The sequence below is a fragment of the Apteryx mantelli genome, chromosome 1, assembly GCF_036417845.1.
Source record: "Apteryx mantelli isolate bAptMan1 chromosome 1, bAptMan1.hap1, whole genome shotgun sequence".
NCBI lineage: Eukaryota > Metazoa > Chordata > Aves > Apterygiformes > Apterygidae > Apteryx > Apteryx mantelli.
In genome coordinates, this window is record NC_089978.1 from 167,231,445 (window position 1) to 167,253,109 (window position 21,665).

Below are 21,665 nucleotides of genomic sequence, written 5' to 3' on the forward strand. Positions count from 1 at the left end.
TTTTATTCACAGTTTTCAATACTAAAAATATTTTCCAGATCCTAAAATTACCTAATAAGTTAAAAAAATAAAATAAAATGCAGGAAAGCACAGGGAAAGCAGAAAATTCCAGAAATGCCATGGAACTTGTGAATGTCATATGCAAGCTGTTATACTGGCACTGATCATAACTTCTGGGAGTACATAGAACAGTACACTGTGAGAGACTGCATATAAACTTCTTTTAAAATAGCTAGTCTTATAAGTTGAACTGCATTTTAACAGGTATTTTGTGTTAAATGTTATTCTGAATATTAGGAACCATTACAAATCATGCAAATTTCAGCAAGATTGTAAATACACTGTTGGGGCATTTTCATATTTTCTTCTTACATAATAAAATTATTGTAAAATTAAGGAACTATCTATCACTTCTTAAAATGGATGGGCACAACTCATTTGCCTGCCTACAGAGACTGTTAGTCTTACAAACCTAGACAACCTGTGGATATCATGAGTTATTTTCCCAATGCTTGTACACTAGCCAAAAAACAGAAATTGCTATAGAAGAAAACTGTGCATCATTCAGTTTTCAAGCCTCCTCATTTGAGGCATTCTAATCATATTAAATCTTTCCCAATTTCCACCTAGCCGTAAGTTCTGTATATAAAGTACAGTTATTATCACTCACTTTAGGTGGCCTGTGCTTTTTGTCTTCTGCAAAGTCTTCATCCTCTGAGTCAGATGCCTGGCGGAACTGCAGTGTACCAGTGTTGATATAAAACCCTCCATATTTGGTTGTCAATGATGCAGGAACCAATTCATCATACTGGGCAGGAAACAGAAGGTAATGGGTTTATTAGTATTTCTTAATAAAATGAATCAGTCATTTATTTACAAGTCCCTACAGATAAAGAATTAAATACTAGTACACAGCACAGCTTCCTAGAATAGAAACAGGAAACTAATGCTATTGAAAACTTACTGGCCAGGGCATAGAACATTAATGTTATAGAATAACCTTCCTACTTTCAAAGCAAAGTTTATCTGGAAAAAGAGAAAGTATAATAAATAAATAAATTTTAAAAAGCTTTCTGAAGGGAGTGAGGATGGGCACATAGGCATTTTTTCCTCTGAGGAGACAACCTTTTAACTATTTTTCCCTGGTATTCCATCTCTAACAGTACCTTATGCTAGAAGGTTAATCTCAAGATGAATAAACCATTTGAATAATTGAATATCACCTGCCAATGAACAGCTTAACTTCACTGTTTATTGCCTGTGTTAGCTGGGCAGTAGGCAGGCACACAGCAAGCTACTTGTTCTAGTCTACTACAGCTTTAAAGGCACACTAGAGACATCACTGGTTTACAAAAAATTTTTGTAAAAATACTACCTCTATACATTTTAAATGGTAAGTTTCATACTTCTATTGAACGTCCCTCAATTTTACAAAAGAAAGTGCATTTTATCCTAGCAATACCTTCCAGTATTCATACACTTCTATCACAGACCTTTTCAGTTATCTGTAAGTGAAAGATAGCTACAAACACTTATTTTCAGAATCTAGTGCTTGTATCTTAAAAAGAAAGAAAAAAAGAAAAAAAGAAAAGGATAGTAAGATGTCATAATGGAAGAAGTTCAATCTATATCAGAATTTTACAAAATTGGATATTATTATATACAGGAAACAGAACTGAAAATATTAGAGATGCTTGCTTTTGTAAAACAAGCATAAAAACCCTCTCAGATTATATGCTCTTTTCGTTGAGACAGCCACAGTAATGCTCGAGTCTTTTTCCCAATTAGTTTTTATTAATACATACCTCTGCAGTGCATGTGACAGCTTCATACTGTTCCAACACACTTCACATGTAATATCTCTAACCAGGCTGCCTGCTCGAGTACCTATCCCCTCTTTTAAAGTTCTCTGCAGTTTTCTTTTGTTAAAATAACCTATCCCAGAGAAGACAAACTTAACCCACAGTACCTGTTACTTTATTTATGATTTTAGGTGTCCAATATGACATGGCCTAGTATACAAAAACTACAATCACAGGACTTGTTTTATTGAAAGTCAGATATTCTCACTCTGTTTACACTGTTTTGAAGCCATGAAAGGTTTCAACCTCTTATACACAGTGCTTTATTTTGCACAGTACTCAATATACATGAAGGACTTCAAGTTAAATTACAAAGCCATATCTCAAAAATATTACAGTCCAAAGACAGAGAGGAAAAGAGGTCAATGTTAAGTATAGTGGAAGACAGGATAATTCTATTATTTTATGATCAGCAGCTTCTCAAGAATATGACATTCTCCCCCAAGCATTATCATAACCCAGTTAATCTCTAGGAAATATCTTGCTGTTGGCAAATTTTCAAAAAGGCTGAGACAACTCATAGAACCATTCTAGTTTTATGCATAAATACCAACAAAGCATACCACGAAAATATTTATAAGAGAAACGAGGGAGGGTTGCCTTGACAATGCCATTATTACTATGTAGAAGGACAACACTGCCCTGAACTGCTTCAAACTCTTCTGGTTTTGACTTTCAAATACTGAAAATAGCAAGATGGTGAACTTAAGCAACAAATACATTTCTGGAAACTATAGCCTGTCTGGAGGCATAAAACAGGATGTCTGTGCAGCATGTGTGCCAACAAAAGTAAAGGAGGAAGCATTTACAGGACTCAGAAAACATTACAATGACCAGAAACATACAATAATAACTAAGAATTGATTTCTGCCCTTCTTTTGAAGGAAAGTGTTGGATTTTAAACACACTTTAAAAGTATGCACTCAGGCAGAGGAAAAAGTCAATTCCAAGCTACATCTGTAAGCAATAAAGCAAGTATGTTAGCATGGCCAAATGATTAAGAGTTAAGTAGGATACATGAGAACAAAACAACACCTTTGTTACTTTGAAGCTTCAACCAGCAGGCCTTCCACCGCATGTCTGTTAAGATGGAATATGTGCTAGATTTCAGCAGGTTGAATAAATTAGTAGGCAAGCACACACACTCCCACAACGTTAACTGAAGATGTGTGATCACTTATAGGAAGGGAACACACACAGTGTCAGGTAGACTGTCAGGTACCAAATTAGCTCATTCCCACTGCACAGGATGAAAAAAAAAATATACACACACACACCCCCAAAGATACAGATAAAGAACCAAAAGGCCTGGGCTAGCAAGAGCATGAAAATAGAAGCGCTATCCAGAAAAGGAAAATAGTTATGAGTACTTTAAATAAGTGACCTGGGTGGAAGAGCCTGAACTGGAGACATTTTTGAATTTGATCAAAATAAATAGAAGTTTCAGTAACAGTCATATCACCTTTACAATCCTGGAACAGAAGGCTGAACAAGCATTAGAGAAAGACAGAAAAAGAAAAGTAGTGAGAGGATCTGTGAAATACCCTGAGATCATGCAGAAGACTAGTGCAGGAAAGCAGAGACTGTATTAATTGGACAAAGTAAAAGCAAAGGGACATGGTTGTGGATCTGTCATTCATCTTAAGACACCAGGAAGATCATGCAAAGAGGGAGGTGCAAAGAAAAACTTAAAAGCGGAGGCTGAGTGAGAACTCCAGAGAAATCTGATGTTTTTCTACAGGCTTTCAAAACCAAGTTCATTAGGTACAACCACAAAGTACAAGGAAGATGAAAGGAGAGAAAATAAATGATTATCCCCAGTATTTAATAAACAGAACAGGCATTTTCCTTGTGAGCTGATAGGGAGTGAACTGAATTGGTGAGGCTGGGGTAACATGGAATCAAAACAGAAGAATATAGCTGTTGCCAAGTTTGGAGGAGAAAGCATACAGTCAGAGCTGGAACTATTGCCATAAGAAATTAAGAATAAGTAAATGAAAACACAGCAAAGAGTTGGCTGCTAGAGAGTAGAGGAAGCCCTGGAGAACATAAAAGAGACACCAACAATTAAAGACAGTCCACAAGTGAGGAAGCCATGAACTACTGCAGAAGACGAGTATGATCAACAGGCTACATGGCACAGATTCGCAGGAACAAGTCATCCAGAAAGGCAGACTTCATTCAATATACAAATCAGAGTACAAACTATTCCACAGCAGTCAGCAAGTAAGCAATGCGAAGCAAGGTCAGCAAGATGTGGATACATAGCTTACCAGCTGAAGTTTCAATAAGAGTGTATTGGCAATAGCTAAACTAAACTTCATGTTGAATTTTCTTCAGAACTCTTAGTTAAAGCGCATATGACTCTTTCAACTTGGAAATCTTACAAATTAGTTAAGTCTTTTTCTTTGCATTAGCTTTTTTTCCCCCCCACAGAAAATCATAAGCAGCTCTTTTCTGACCCTGTTTAAGGAAAAGAGTTTAACTTTCACAGTGTTCTAATCTTCCTTATTCATTCCAAGATTGAGAATAAAAATTCTTCTCTCAGAGCTACAGACAGACAAGACTTTATACATGATTGACTCCTGCAAACACCAGTTTTGTCCCACTTTAGATCATGGATTCATTCTGCAAAATAAGACTGATGTATTGTCTGACTGCCTAAAAGCAGATCAGTATGTAAGTCCATTTCAACTATCGCCCTTGAGCTACTTATTGCTGTTCTAGTGCCTTCAACTCAATTAAACGTTTAAGTGCGAAAAGTAATCTAAAGGCTTTTTAAAAATAAGTTAACCAATATACCAAGAATGACTAATTTAATAAAGTTTTACAGATTATACCAATTTAGTTCCAAAAATCAAGACCCGCTTATACATAATACTTATTTTATCCTGTATTAATATTGCCTGCTCGTGTGTTCGGATAGTCTAACCACAATTCTCCTCATTCACCTCTTCACCACAGAACAACCTAAAGTATAGATCCTCAAAGAGAGATTTGCTGCAAATATGTACATGTGTTTTTAAAAATGTAGATTATGCTTTATTTGTTGTGAAAGTGGTATTTAGATAAAAGGCAACCAGAGACCATTTTTTTTCCTTGTTCAGGATATTCCTCAGATGGCTCTAACCAACTGTGTTTTTCTATTTTTGATCATCACTAGCCCATTTAATGAAGTCAAGCTACTGAAGTCATGTTGATTATGGCTGCTGTAGCCCAATGAACTGAAGATCTACGTAGTTAACTACGTATTTAAGATACTTCAAACAAACACTATTGATTGATCTCTTAACTATGCCTCTAAAGGTGTAACAAATGAAATGCACTCTTCTAATCTGTCATCTTTTAAGGCTAAATTTTCACACAAAGGCCAAAATTATCTTTTAGAAAAGCAGCATAGTAGAATACACATTATTATCCTGAACAAGGTCAACAGGGAACAATAAATCACCTTTCTAATCAAGGATGACATCAAAAAGCAAGCAGAACAACACCCCCCCCCCCGATTTTTCCATGCTAAAGAAGGTCCTTTTTCACACAATGTATGTGTAAGCTTATGTTTTTAGCTTAAGCTTTTTTTATCCTGTGGAAAAGAGCAGTTGGAACTTGTGCCGCTATAGATTTCTAGGTAGGCAGTTCTCCCTCTGTATTCATCTACCTTACAACAGGGGAAGGTGCTGGCTGGTCTTTTTTTTGAATGCGCAAGTCTTACCTCTGTGTAAGAGTAACTGCATATTTTTTAGTAAACACTGACCACGTATTACCCCATATCCCTCTTCTATACTACACAGCAGAAAGGACAGAAGGCTCTGAGAGACCACCATATTTCCCCAGGATCTGTAATGTCTATATAAAGCTAACATTGCCAGGTAGGTATTCACCAAGTCAAGTATTTGGAGGTCATTGCAACAGCAAGTAGCCCAGCCAAATTAGACACTCATGCACGCGTGAGTGTATGTGTACATGCAGGTGGAATGGGAGTGGGGGGAGCAGAAATCTACAGGAACACCATTCCACAAGAAACATACCACCTGGCAAGTGACACTATAGCAGAGCCCATTTTGAACACTGAAGCAGTGAGGATGGACAGCTTTCTTTGTAGGTTATGTCCATTTTGTGTGTTACTATTGCAGAGGTCTGTTAAGGTAAGCAAAGATTAGAACTTTTCAGACTAACTGCTACAGAGCAGTTAGAAATAATAGCAAGGTGGTCTTGACTTAAATTATCTGGATTAAAGAGTTCAGCACCCACTGAACAGTCAAAATAATCAACATAAAAAGATCCTCTGTACAGACTGAAACATGGATTTCTGACCTGTCTGCAATTCTGTTCAGAGAGGAAAATCCATTTCTTCCAAATGGGACCAGCTAATAAGATTATCCAAGAAGGCAGGCAGCAAGGTAAAAAAAAACTGAACAGCATATACACCAGGTATGTCCAAAGAAAACAGCAACATGTAACCGTACACTTTTTGCTATAAGAGGAAACAAGTCTGAAGAAAGAGCGGACACAGGAACTGAAGGTACCACTTAGGGTAATATGTACCCAAGACCCTTTCTCCAACATTTTCCTTTGGCTGGCTTCATGTTTGAGTCCTCTGAACTGCCCTTCGGGAGCCCCTGCCTTTCTATGTTCAGTAGCCCCAAGGACTTTGACAGTCTGAATACAGCCATACTGCAGAAGTTTCAACTATGCTGTAGGGAAGTATTGATTCTTTCCAGAGTAAGCAATGAAAGCAGAACTGCAAGATCAGTAAGAAGAATCTCATTCAAGATTTTCTCCTCTCACAGAGGAGAGACACTGGCAATTTAGCTTACTAAACAGTCTAAACTCCACCCCATTCTCTTTTAGGGCAGGTACCAATGTACTTTCAGGAGTCTGACAGGAAAAACCTCTTCTGCTTAGGAGAAGTCCCCTTCTATCAGCACCTTCCAAGAAGCTTCCTCCAGAAATGTATGCCCTGTAGCAGTCTGGACTCCAGTGCTAGAGAGTCCCTCACCTGGGAACCATGTCATTGGTAGATTCCCAGCACTTAACCCTGATTTTAAAAGAGTCACACCAAAAAAGGAGCAGTTACTTTCCTATATCCTTAGAGAACCAAGTATACTACAAAAAAAATTATATTACATTATATATATATGCACACATATGTTACATATGCAGAATTGCTTACTTGGAAATAGACACAAAGAGCAAATGAACTCTGCTTCCTTTACTACAATGTGTTTGCTAAAAAAAAAAAAAGGCTTAGAATTTGATTGCTTTGATTTCTTCAACAACATTCGGTGGCATTACCTACAAATCTGGTTTTAGAAGGAAAATCTCTCTAAATAAGGAGCAAGTCTGTTTCAGTGCCAAGGAGCTCAGTATTTGTTTCACATCTGAGACACAACAAAAAAGACTAAAATTCTAAGAAGCTTTCAGTTTTGCAGGGAATAAACAGGGAGACAACAGGACTCCAATCCTGGAGCAATTCAAGAGGCACTCATACTCATTTTTCAAGTGTCTGTGCCCAAGACATTGCTTTTTTGTGTCAGAAAGCATCCTTCCTTCTGGAAGATAAGCCTGGGCTGGGCCTGCCTGAGACGTCTCTCAAGGTACACTATGATTTAATAGCTGGCCACATAGAAGATGAACAAACCAGACATGAAGGCTTTCCTTCTGAACATTTTTCCATTTGCATCTGATAGAGATGGAATGAGAGGTTTTGTTGAACTTAACTCCTACATTATGGAATCCTTAAGCTCTGCAACAGGAAGTTAGACTAGCAGCTGGTATACAGTGCTTTTTTCTGCTTTTATATATAGAAATGGGGATGAAAGCAGAACTGAGAGGTGGCCTCTCAATAGTCTGTATTTGTAATGAAGACACAAGGCAAAATGATTTGTTCAGGAGAGCAGTCTTTAAAGAATACACCATTCTCCCCAGTAGCTTCCACAGCTACCACATGACACAACCATCTGGTCCTCTAACAACTGCCTTTTGTATCTCTTGCCAGACTCCTTGCAAGAACATACCAGAAGTGCTCCTACAGATCTAGTGGGATCTGCTGCTGACAACAGCAGCCCTGGAAGCAGGCACAGTATCAAAAATAGCCTGCTAGATTCAAGTAAGGCATCGAGAGAGTCCTGTACTATGACTAGTAGATGATCACTGAATGTTATCTGAATTCAGATATCAGACCCATGATAAGCCATGATAAATTCAGAAATCAAGATACAACTCAGGTCCTGTATCACAAAATTTCGAAACTGAAGACAGTTATCTTGAGCAACACTGAGAAAACAGATAAGCCTAAAAACTACTGGTTTCTCAAAGGAAAGCAGCGCATCATCTTCTGTGGTTACTGAGCAAGTTACCGAGCTGAAGATGAGAATCTGAAATTGGACAGGACATACTAAGTCTTACTATGAACCTTGATACAGTCACAGTGGCACAAACAAAAGCTGAGGGGTATGACAGGATAGTTTAATATAGGTAATTTCAACTAAAATTTTAGTCTACACCAAGACTAACAAATACAAGCCAAGATAAGCATCTACAGCAAACTTATTTTTCACACAACTTGTTCATGTGCCTTCAGACTGACTTTATCAAAACTAACAATACACAAAGACAAGCTCAGCCTGCAATCCACTGTGGTGAACAGCTGAGGTCCTTTTGAGCAAGAAGGTATCAGTTCTACAGCATGCCTCCTACGCACCCCACACCATTAACAGCAATATTCAGTCCAACAGCTCTATGCTAGAGACCTCACAGTTCAGTGTTCACAGAAGTCCTTAAAAAGGACTTATAATTTCCCAGATCTAATATCCCATTCAAATTGAGGAGCAGCATAACATATATGCTAAGTAACATACTACTCTGATGCTTTCTTACTCTTTTCCTCACAACTCCTTTTCATCACCTTTTCTCTCCCACTCAACTTTCAGCCCCCTCCTTGCAGCTGTTTTGTCCAGTGTCACTCAACAGGTAAAGACAGTGGAGGAGACTGAAGGCTGGCTTACCTGACTAAACAGTACACCTAATTCTTCCTGGCACTGGGTAAAGGTGCGTCATAGGAGGTTCCCAATATCATCCATTCTTCTGAGCTGCTTCTTCCACATTGTCATGATTTCCTAGATCACCTCTAAGATTTAAGTGCCCTCTTACAAGCTTCCAAGTATCCCTGATATTACCTGCATCTAACTAATGCCCTTTTATCTCATTTGAGACAGTGTTGTTTTTGGAAAATATTCAAATAAAATGTTGCAAAATCCTGCTGTTTAACCAAGCTGTTCTCTTTCAAATTTTTCAGATACACTCAGTGTATATGTTTAAAAACCTGTAAGAATATGGTGATTATTTTGGTAGCAGAACAGCATCCCTATCTAATGCAGGGAATCCAACACCAGTAATCTACTAGTAATCCAGACAGCTGGTACAAGAAAGCAAACAGAGCCAGTGTAATTTCACAGCCCATGATAAGTGAAGTGTATGAATAGGGACAATTTTATTCCTAAAACTGAAAATCTTAAAATACATTTGAAGAAAATTAAATACATGATATAGTAATAGCTTTCGTAAATCTTCCAATGGCTCACAATGCCTGAATGAGACTACAGTAAATACAGTAGTTCCTTGGATGCCTGAAGTAATGCATCCTTTGGATCCATATGCCAGTTACACATGGGCACAAAGTATTTCCCCTTACCTTTCTTCTTTCTTTAGGAAGAAAAAGTAAAATATTGTTTTTATTTCTTGTTGCTGCTTTAATAAGGCTTACTTACCGCTTCAGAATTATCTATGAAAGGGTCCGTTTCGTCATAACCATAACCTATATCAATCAGATCCTGCAGGCGATCCTTCCGATGTTTGTGGGGCTTTCCACCCTGAAAACAAAATAAATGTTAGATCATTAGGGAGAGGAAAAACAATGTACTAAATATTAAAATCTGTGAAACAGATGGCATTAAAGGGATGGTCATTCAAGGAATTAAGAGTTTTGCTTTCTTGCATGTCTCTGAGACAGTCTAGATGACTAAAAATTAGAAGGCATAACTCTCCAGAGACTGTTTTCTCATACAAATTACGAGTTCCTGCAAATGTGCTGAAATTCTTTACAATAGTCTCACCAGAATCATCCCTGTAAGGCATTCACTAGCCACTTGGTTTCCAAGTGACTGAGACCTTCATAATATTTCCTATTTAGAGATGTTTCATTGACCTATGTTTTTAAAGTTTTCACTAGTGGTAAAAGGACCGGTATAATTTAGAAAGTTTAAGTTTTTCAGTATGTTACAGAGTCATTACAAAGGAAAACACAAATAGCCTAGCATTCACTAACACACTCTCCCTCACAAGATAGATTGCTTCTGTCCAGAAAAGTGAAGACTAAGCCAAAAGAGAAACATGTAGATCTGTTACTTGCAGATATGGTGCATATGAACTTTCAAGAAGTTTTAGCATTCATTTAACTTAACTGAAGAAAAACATCACGGAGATAAAATCCTTTGAAATGCAAGAGCTATCACCACAATTGGTAAGACCAAACATGAAATGGTTACTTGAGTAACTTCAAGCCAGAAATTGCAGCTTAAATTGTAGGTTCACTTACCTCCAGGAGATTATCCTGTTGAATACTTTACTAATATGCAAGTGTTACTGTTAATGTAAGTGAAATAATAAGAAATCATATCCAGCTCAAACAGACAGAATTCAGGAAATCTAAAGCCATCCAAACTTGTCAATATAAAATTCTTAAAGACAGCATCCTCCAAAAGGCATCACATTCACTAAAATGGCAACTTTTTTTTTTTTGCATATGTTCATGACAACTTGCCCCTGAAGCTTCTCACACTGCATTCTGCAGTTCTAAGCATGTTTAGAATAAGTACAAGTCTTTTCATTTGTGAGATACAAGTATCACAGCGCACTCATTACTGCGAGCAGGCTGAAACTTCCTTTGAACAGTGTCTGCCTTGCTCTATGAAGAATGTAAGCATCTGAACACCTGCATTTTAATAATACTTTGTAATCGAGTTTGAGTTCCTACGTATGTTCTTGCAAGCAAACAGTAATCTCTCAAGTAGAATTAAATAGATATATCAGATAGTTGTAGGGAAAAAAAAACAAAAAACAAAAATGAATTTTTAATTCAGGTTTTCAAACTTTATAACACTATTCCTAACCTTTCTTATCAGTCCTATCACCCTCCTACACTCACTCAGCTGGTCAAGCATCTGAATGATTGCATGTCCCCAAAACATGTAGTACATTTAAGAGTTTACAGAGAAGAAAAAAGAAATCTTAGAAATAAGAAAAAAAAAAATCTTAGAAATAGAGGTAGTATTTAAGAATTCTCACTGTTGAATTTCCACTATATATCATGCAAAAGCTTATTTAGTTGTCATGATTGACTGAGGCACCTGCAGGGTGTCTCAAGAACGCTACTTAAACTATACTTCACCTCTACTTATCTCTTTAATGAGTATAGTGTAATTCATCTCTGTACCAGATCTCTTCCTAAGTCCAAGTAACTATGGGTGAAACACTCAGAAGGCCTACATGATTGTTTGTGCGCCCATAATCATTTTCCAGCAACAGATATTTCAGAGTACAGGCATAAAAATAAAAAATTTTTCAATACCTTCTTACTGCCTGGTATTCATAAAATCATGATGTAGATATAGGACAAAATTAACAAATGAAACAGAAGGCTCGTAAGAGCACAATGACTAAAACCAGGCTCAAAGCAATAAGCTTATACATATTCAGGTATACGAAAATATCTGAACCACTGTGTGTATAGTTAAAGAATTTCCTTCAGGTCTGATTGTACCCAGTTACGTTTAAGGGAGTGTGTTGAAAAGTCTGTAGGGTCAAGACTTTAAGGATGCAAGAGTACAGCAGAAAAACGGAAGGATTATCTGCATCAGTGTTTACTACAGAGCAGTTCAGGGAAATTTTCCCACTGAAGCCCTTAACTTCCATCTCTCCCAAAATAGTTCCTCCAACCTTCATGTCAAAACATAAGCAGGCATGATACTAGGGCAAGTTAAGATATTTAGTTCCTGAGACTGCAGATGGTATTCAAGCAAGTGTTCAAGAAATTCAAATGTGAACTCAACAGATTAAAACTTGAGTTACATGACAAAGTTAAATGACCTTTGTACAACAGGACTAGAACGCAACAAATACAATACCAATTTTTAAAGAGTCTTCCAATGGCCCAAAGGGAGTCCACAAGCCAGTAAACCTGACCTTTATTACTGGGCAAGTTAACAGAAGTTATAAAGAGCAGAATCAGAATGTATATCAAAAGGATACACATTCCAGGGCAGAAGAGAATTTTGAAAGAAGGAAGTCCTACTTCAAAAGCTTTAAATAAGGTCCAAAGATGCTTAAAGAAAAAAAGCTACCATGGGATAAGAGGAAAGGCCTACTGGCTTAAGGCTAGGAAACAAAGGGTAGCAATAAATAGCTCACTTTGGCAAAGAAAGTCATCAGTCGTATCACCAAGGAACCTGTACTTTTCATCTTCAGAGAGAGAGGGCTAACAGTGGGTGTGTGTGGAGGGGAAACGCACAAAATTTGAGAGGACAAAATCAGTCAGGAGAGTGAACAAAGTGCAACTGAAGAATCACTGAAAGACTTCATAGTTGGTCAGTACTCAGTATGATAAATGATCAATTGAACTCAATATTAATAAAAGCCAGGTAATGCACACAAAGAAAGCACAACCTCAGCAACAACAAAGATGTGCTCTCAATTTGTTATGCTGCTCAGGAAGCACCGGAATTGTTATGCACAGTACTCTTAACATCTGGTCAAAAAAACAAAACAAAACACCACCACAAGACTGGTCAAAAGAAAAGAGCACTAAGACTTATGAAGCAAGGTGCAGAAAAAAACCATAAGTCATCATTGTATCACTGATAAATCAGATCATCCTACCATTGATATGCTTTCATTTAAAAAAGAAATTAGAACAAAAAAATGGAAGAAAGCAAGGCAACAAGAATGTCTGAAGGTAAAAAAATCCAACTCCTATACAAGAACAGAATGTTAAAACACTTCAGCTGAGAAAAGAAAGGGTTGGGTTCAGATGATAGTGTCAGAATCACATGCAGCATGAAGAAGGCGAACAGGAGACAATTCTTCATTGTTTCTCACAGCACAGGGGCTATGGAGCACTTTGAACACATTAGCCAATGGGTCTAAAACAAAGTATGTTTTCATATGATGTAATCAACATGGTACTCATTGCCATGGAACACAATCTCAGACATATCAATGAACTCAGAAAATGATTAAGCAAGTTCATAGGAGAAAACTATATGAAGGGCAGTTAAACACAGAGCCTTTGACCAGGGAAGAAATTAAACCAGATTTCTAGAAATGCACACTGAAAAAAATATCAATGCACACTTATACTGTGCTAAACTTTCAAGTATGAGATTCCACTAGTGTCAGAGGACTATGCTACCATGCATTAAATGGACTTTTGTTCTGATCCAGTAAAGATTCTTACATTATGTAAAATATCGTCCAAGATTCAGTATCACGTTTTTACAATACACAACATGCCAGGGTGGTAGGCCCAACAAGCAGCCATTAGTTTGGCTTTGTCTAGAGAAATAACAAGAGAAATCTAAAGAACGAGAAACATTCAGAACAGATTTCTATGCTACTGTTTTAAAATTTGAATTCACCCATTCATTCAAAAAAAGTTCTTAATAATCAAGCAAGCAAATGCTACACTAACTTTATGCATCTTGTTTTATGAAAAATTATTTATTCAATATATCTTTTTTGTAGAATCAGCAAGATATACTGTACTGGGTATGAGTAAAGGAATTTACTTGAAAATAAGTAAAAATAAGCCTAAAGACGACTGTTTTTGATGTGCATCAAATTTTCCGAAAAGAATGCAGAATCAATGCAAAGTTAACAGCTGCCATACACACTACGATTAAAAAGATCATTTGGCTCCACTTTAAATGGATATAGACAAATAATACCTAATTACTTTAAGAAGAAACTAGTACTTTCCTGCAAATTCAAAGAAAAACCACTACTTCATTCGCATACAATCAATGATCACTTTTAGTATAAAGTATTGTTAGAGAGAAGAGAACGGGTATTTACTTTAGGGGATCCTTGTTCTAGTATAAGCTATGGAGCAAATGTCTCTCCGTAAGATTTACGAGAAGGCTGGATGTTGTCAGAACATGAGCAACTGTACTGGATCAGTGTACAAAGATGTAATCCCACTGAGCATGGAGGGTAAGCAGAGACTGATTGTTCTTGTACTGGAAGAGAGAAAGAACAGGGAGTATCTAACAAAAGAACTATCAATCACTAGCCACCCTCTACGCTTAGTGGTCCTAATCTGGTAAATTCTTCTTTGTACAGAAGCCATTTCCTTTATGAGATTTTTCTTTTTTTTGGGCAGGGTGGTGGGGGGTGGGTTAAGGTGTGGCAGGGAATGACATAAAGGCAAGAAATCAAAAGTGCAAGCAGTATTCAAGATATGAATACACTGTGGATTTAGACGGTGGTTTAATGATAGTTTCTATTTCGTTATCTGTTTCTTTCCTAACAGTTACAAATATTCTAGTTTCCTTTTTTTTTTGACTACTGAGCATTGAACTGAGGTTTTTATAAATCTAGTAACACCATATCTTGTCCATAAATGGCAATCCTCATCTCAGATGTATGTGTAAATGTATATGTAACATTAGAATTTCTTCCACCACTACCACTCCCCACATACATCGCTTTACATTCTCTACATTGACTTTCATCTGCTATAGTTATGCAGCTTGTTTCATGACATTATAAAGCCCATAACATATATTATGGAAATGAGTTCTATAGAAAAGTACAGTTGAAAGATTTCTCTTCAAGTTAAAAAAAAGTTATTCAAATGAAGACCAAACAGTATTATGAAATTGTCTTCTCTGTACACTGTTATATATTGAGTTTATGTCAATCCCTCCAAAAGATGACAATGGTTCTTTTCAATTTAAGAATTTCTTCTCCTACATATCACAGCTAAGATAACATGAAATAGCAATTACTTCTGTAAAATATAGACCAACGCTCAAGGAAATCTGCCTTTGCCAGAGAAAATCCAAAGAAATTGGACAAACAACACTTAGTTCATATGTTAACAAAAGATACAAATAACTGTTGTTGCTTCCTTTTACTAATAAGGTGCTGTATTAGTAATCCAGACTATCAACATGTCTAAGCATGATGATTAGTTTTGATTGCCAGCTCAGAATTAATCAACCCACCCTACCTGTATGAATTCTTACAGACCTGTTTGGGTGTGGTTTTAGTCAACATTTTCTGACTTCTACCTCCATTTATTAGTGAAAGCCTCTTCACATTGCTACCTAGCACTGCTCAAGTCATTCATGCTATGCTTTCAGGAGTCAGCAGAGTACCTTTAGGCAGCTGGCAGCTACAAGAAACTCATCAAGTGATGACTTATTCATTCAACAATAACTTCCTATGGAAGCATTCCAAACTAGGCACAAATGCATCAAGATTCATTTGTATTTAGCACAAAACAGAAGAGCTGTTTAGCAGTGCACAACAGCATTACATAAGAATTCTTTCCTCCAGCTCAGTATTTATCATGAATATTGACCTGCATCTACTACTCAGTTGTATTTATATAGGAAGCTTTTCCAAGAAAAGCCTCACAAGCTATAACACCCTATAAAAAAAAAAAGTATTTAACAACAGATTCATCTAATAAGCCTGTAGCAGCTTCAAGCCACTTAGATGAAATATAATGACAGTCAACTGACATGTACAGAAATTATCTGACATTAGCAACTCTATTCAGGAAAAAAAATGATGCTGCATAGACGTTAACATCAGAAATTACTACAAAATATTTATATATTTTAACACAGGTACAGTAACTCACATATTTTGCCTCGAACTTCTTGGCTAGCATTTCTACTTCATGCCGCTCACGTTGTTCATCATTAAATGGATCTTCTGAGTGAACCGATTTCTTCTGAAAGAGGCAGAAGTTAAATGTTCATTCCATTTTACAAGAAACACAAATAGGATGCATCTAATGAAAAAACATTACATGTCAATAAATTATGCTCTGATGATTGTCTAAGTAGTCAGGACTTGTACTAAGAGATCCATATACTTACTTTACTATCTAAAAATGAGTTTGACTTATTCAAATTATCACTCAATTAGTTATCTTCTCCTGATGAATAGACAAACAAACGAGTTAAAAAAAACAAAACAAAAAACCAAACACACACAGGCTCAGATTCATATTTGCCCAGGCATTCCACTACAACCTCAGCTGAAAGCACGAGCATGAGACAAAACTAGAACTGATTGAGGTTCAAAGAGGAAGAACCACCTCTGAATATAACTTTTTCGCCACTACTTCCATTGGTGCCCATTTGCTGTGATCCTTTAAGACACAATACACAAGATGTACTTGGTATGCTAATCAACAAGGAAGCAACTAGAAGACTGTAAAGCTCAGTAAGTCATAACCATAACTAGCAATATAACTCCCCGAGCTCTTATGTTACTTTTTCTTGATAACGATGGTAGTAATCACAGCATAAATTCTACAAGCCTGCCGCCACAGCAGCCACAAGAATAATGAAGATTTAATATTGCAGTTGTATGAATAAGCAGGATGTACCACCTTTAAAAAAAAAAAAAGAGATTTCACTGACAAGAAGTCAATGAACAGTAATCAAGAGTAGAAATTGTGTTTGTTTAGCAATAAGGTATTGCAGAAAAACAGGGCTGCATTCTCCAAATTAGAGGTTTTATATAAAACACAGTAACTGATAGAATAAAAAATGTACTATGATGTTAAATTGAGGTGGAATGGAGTTAAGCCTTTTATGAAGGTCAAATAACTTTACTGCTTATGGACCACCCACCAATAAATAAATCAAGACTTGTGTTAGACTAAGAACAAAAAGCAACATTCTAAGCTCACAGAAAGGCTCCCTCTACAGTAAGGAAAGCCAATATATTGACTAAGTGGTGACCAAATAATGACAAAGTAGCTCAACAGTATTAAGACCAGTGCAATGAGGCAGTGAAGCTGAGCTGAACTGCAGAGACCACATAGTTATCTTGCATCTTCTAAACTGATTACTTAGATTAAAAAAGTAGAAGAGGTTATAGCTAATCTCAAAACATCTAACAAATTATACACATATTTTCTGCAGGCATAGCTAAATATAAAATATTGCTCAATTTATGCAACACCCTTTTTCTGTTGTAGCTGGGAAAAATCTATTCTCTATCTTCTGCTAGGAAAATGCTTTTTGAATTGTGAAGTGAAGACAAGGTTGAAGCCAGAGGTCAAGTAAAATTTTATACTTAAGCATTAATTTGCCTCCGGCCACAAAACCCTCAAAGCTATAGCTGACCATATCACTCTGGTTAATTAAACCTTACAGGACTCTCAAATTCCAGAAAGTTTTAGTTTTGACAATTTCTAAGGACTCTGATGGACAGCTCTCTTGGATCTGGCAGTAACTTTAAGATATTACTACTTCAGCACCTTTAGAACAGGCCTGGCAGAAGTCAACTTGGGCTTCTGGCTCATCTGTTTTGAGTCTGGTTCTACACACCAAGCTTCAAACTGCACCAGCGGAAAAGGGAATGCACACATTCACTTCTGCCAGTTCTGAAGAGGCAGATAACTTCTTTAGATGCACTAACAAAAACCTGTCATTCACATGCCATAAGCTTAAAAAAAAAAAAAAGAATTACACCAGAAGATGAATTCTACCAATAACCCTATCACAGGACGGTCTCTTTATCCAGGCAAAACAGCAGAACAAGGACAATACAAGCTTATATCATGAACATTTCCACCAGCTTCTGATTCAGGCTGGAAACCCAACTCCAGAATAAGAAAAGCAGCACATTCATCCTGTCAAATAAGTTTTGAGGTTCTCTGGAGTTTGACTAGGAGGCCTATTAAAGCAGTGTTTGAAAATATTCCTATGCACCAGTCAGAATTATAAAACACACCATTAAAAGTCCTTCCTTTCTCCAGAAGCAGGCTGTTCTGGGAGCTTTTCTTGGTTGCTCCAGTTCTGAACAACACTAAAAGACATAAGGACATGTTCCCAATTGTGTAATATCAAATTTTCAATGGGAATAGTTACAAGGAAATCGAGCAACTTCTTGTAAGGGATAAGGAGCAAACAAAAGCCTCCAGAAAACCCAGTCAATCTTCACCCTACAATAATAACTTGCATAACTAAGTTTATGTGAACTGTTCATTTTAAACTGATTCACTGCTAAAATAACAGCAAATTTTGAAATCTAGAACTCCACTTAAAGTCAAAGCATTACCTGCCAACTAGTTACTACCTGCTTGGAAAGAGTAAATCGCACAAATTCTGTAGAAAAGTGGTAGAAGACGTAAGTTCCTTGGTCAATCTTTACTTTAACAAGGTAGTTTTCTCTGTTGCATTAACACATAGCTCTTCTACTCTCTGTTGCATTAACACGTAGCTCTTCTACTCCACAAGTAGGATCAGTATTCCTTTCACCACTTTTCCTAATATCTTTAGGACTTCGCACAGGTTACATATTTTGTTGATCTGAGAATGACCTGCATCATGCAAGGCAGATTTCCCCTCTTTTTTCACACAGACTGATACAAAACTAAGTTTCAGCTACCACATCAGAGTAGCATTTTCAGCTTCAACTGTACACCAAACAAGAAGGTTAAATAGACTAGTTTGAAAGAGGAATAAAAATTCAAAATCACTTTAAAAGGATGGCAATTTATGACACTTTTACATAGTCAGTTGATTGTTTCACACAGTCCAGCAAGAGACAGGACATTATGATCCATTCATTTTCAAGTTGGACTCTACACTGAACTGGAAAACAGAAGGGTTTTCTTATAAGTCATGTCCATTTTTTTTAAGCTTCACTACTTCTATCTTAAAAGCACATACTCTGATCTCAATTGTACCAAAATCCACTAAATTGATGTCTGTTGCATCCTCCTGCCCCGAGATGTGAAAGTCATCTCAGAACTTCATCAAAAATACAATTTTCCTAGATATATTCTGATTATGCAGTTAATTAACATATTACCAACCTATAGAAAAGCTAGTTATGGAATTGGGAAAAGGCAAGGGAAAAGTCAACCTCCACACACTGAGCTATACTAACACAATCACCATCCTCCCACAGGAACTGCTCAGAAAGATGGTATTTTAGACCAGCGCTACAGTAATTCAGAGTAGTCAAAACTGGAATTGTTTGCCTACAACAGCTGTAGGATGGGATGAACAAAATGAACCTGTTAACTTGCATGGGAAGATCTCAGATGGATTATTAACATCAGTCATTGACTTTTCTTTTACATTTGAAGGCAATCCAATTTATACCCCACCCACTAAAGAGCAAAAAGTGAACAGGGTGGTAATTACAGATATGGCATCATCATCGTCATCTAGAAACACTCTGAATCATAACACAGAGGTTTTCACCATTTTTTCAGTTTGTGCTGGATTTACAGATTCAATGGTGATATCAATACTGGCACTTGAGGCTTGCTTTTAATTTTCACCAGAACTATCACCAGCTTCTCAGTGGCACTTATTTCCTTACTCCTGTCCTTTCCAAGAAGTCCCTAAAGTTTTCGGTGCACTGAAATTAAGAGGAGCCACAACTATTGAAGTCAACTGCAAACTTCACCAGTATCCTCAACTCACTATGGTGACAGGCTTAAGGACATGCATCTCTCCATCCTACTTTTATTCCCTGTTGATTGGCTAAGGATGCTTGCTTCCTCATAACATTGTCTGCACAAGCTTTTTTCCCCCCCCTTGAAAAATGAAGCAGTTCCGAGAGCCAAATATTTTCTGTTTGGAGGAACAGGAAAAGTAAAGTACTTTCTTTTTTTTCTTTCTTTCTTGAATGAATGAAGTTTCAAACAGTTACAGGAGTGATCGTGGTTTGAACAACACGAACTCTCATCCTCTTCCATCCCTCCAAAAGACGGTAGAAATTCACCTCCAGCACTAGTACCACTCACTACACTGCTCCACAAGGCTTGTAGCGGAGCAAGGCTAAAAACTCTTCATTTACCTATAGAGAATTTGGGAAAAGAGACCGGCATAGTAACACTTCCATTCGGCTGCCGGAAAAAAAGCTCCCAGGAAGAAGCAGCAACACTACCGCTGCCCAGGCAGGCAAGGTGAGGGGAAAAGAGGTGGGTTAAGACGAGGGGCACAAAACGCCGGCGCTCCCCCCTCCCCAGCGGCCGGGGGCTCCCGGGAAAGCCGCACCAGAGCCCACGGCCGGCCCGGGGCGACAAGTGCGGAGCCTCCGCTTCCCCCACGGGCCCAGGCTCAAAGCCAGGAGGAGCCGGAGCGGCGTCGCGGCCCCGGACTTCCCTCCCGGGCGCTGCGCCGCCCCGCCCCGCCGGGGCCCGGCCCCCCCCCCGGGCCGGACGGGGCGAGCGATAACGTTATCCGCAGGGCCGGGGCAGCGGGCAGCGCCGCGCCACACCGCGCCGCGGGGCCCGGCCGCAAGCGGGGGGAAGGGGAGGTGCCATACCCGCGAGTCCCGGCACAGCAGCAGCTCTGGGTAGCTGAACTCCACGCAGCCCTCCTCCGTGGGGTCCTTCAGCACCACCTCCAGGCGCACCGTCTGGCGCAGCGGGAGCGCCTCCTGCGGCGGCGGCGGCTCCTGCCGGCTGCTCTGGCGCGGCGGCGGCGGTAGCTGCGGCGGCGGCGGCTCCGGCCGGGGGGGTTCGCGCTGCGGCTGCTGCTGCTCGGGCCGGCCGGTGTCGCGGGGCGGCTCCAGGCGGGCGGCAGCGCTCTCGCGGGGCGGCGGCGGCGGCTCCGGCCGGGAGGGCTCGTGCGGCGGCTCCGGCGGCGCCAACAACGGCGCCTCGCGTCCCGCCAGCAGCGGCTCCGGCTCCCGCTCCAGCGCCGGGCTCTCGCCCTCGCGGCGCCTCACGGGTGACAGGCTAATGAACGGCACCCGGCGCGGCTCGGCCATCCTCCGCCGCCCCCCTCCCCCCCGCCCGCCCGCGCGCCGCTCGCCGGCGCCCGCCTCGCTCGTACGGTGACACCGCTCTCCCCCCTCCTTCCTTCCTTCCCGCCCGCCGGCTCCTCCTCCTCCTCCTCCTCCTGCCTCGCCTCTCCCCTCCCCCCACCGCCGCCCGGTCGGAGCGGCCCCCTACGTTCTCCTCGCCACTACCACCCCCGCCATCTTGGAGCCCCCCCACATAAATAGAAGCAGGCCACTGGGCCGCGCAGGCGCACCGCGGCGCACGACGCCGACGCGCCGCCCCACGTCGCTGTTGTTATTGCTCAGCTTCCCCCCGACGTCACCGCGGCCGCCGGCGCCCACACGCCGCGGCCGCCGGCGCCTGCCCCCAGTTGCCTTGGAAATATGCACGCTGCCTGCGGTCGCCGCCTTAAAGGGCCAGCAGCCGCCTGGCCCCCAGCGGCGCCCCGCCGCCCGCCTGTCTGCGCCGCGCGGGGCGCCCCCGCCCGCCGCTGGCAGCGGCCACCTTGGCGGCCTGGTGGCGCAGCGCGGCCGTGCCCTGCCCTGCCCGGCCCGGCCCGGCCCGGCCTGGTGGCGGGCTGCCCCCGCTCGAGCCCCGGGGCGGCCGTTGGCGCCAGGGGAGCGCGCGGCGCGGGAGGGAGCGGCCGAGGCCCCGCTGGGGCGGGCAGGGAAAAGGGAAGAAAGGAAGGGGGCAGCTCATGGCGGCGCCGGGGAGGGTGTTTGAGGCGGGAGCCGCCGGTCCCGGGCGCCCGC

At 40.1% G+C, this 21,665-nt stretch overlaps 1 protein-coding gene across 2 annotated transcripts in view; it reads right to left on the reverse strand.

Annotated features, from left to right (window-relative positions):
• The window catches only part of UBN2 (ubinuclein 2), a 53,848-nt gene extending 32,929 nt beyond the window's left edge, over positions 1 to 20,919 (reverse strand). For both annotated transcript variants that reach the window (XM_067311035.1, XM_067311044.1), the window contains exons 1-4: positions 20,454 to 20,919; positions 15,790 to 15,882; positions 9,632 to 9,733; positions 671 to 808 (exon numbers count right to left, since the gene is read on the reverse strand). In XM_067311035.1, the coding sequence (XP_067167136.1) occupies positions 671 to 808; positions 9,632 to 9,733; positions 15,790 to 15,882; positions 20,454 to 20,900 (780 nt within the window). In that variant the 5' untranslated portion in view covers positions 20,901 to 20,919. The remainder of the gene's footprint in view (positions 1 to 670; positions 809 to 9,631; positions 9,734 to 15,789; positions 15,883 to 20,453) is intronic.
• Positions 20,920 to 21,665: the final 746 nt, after the last annotated feature.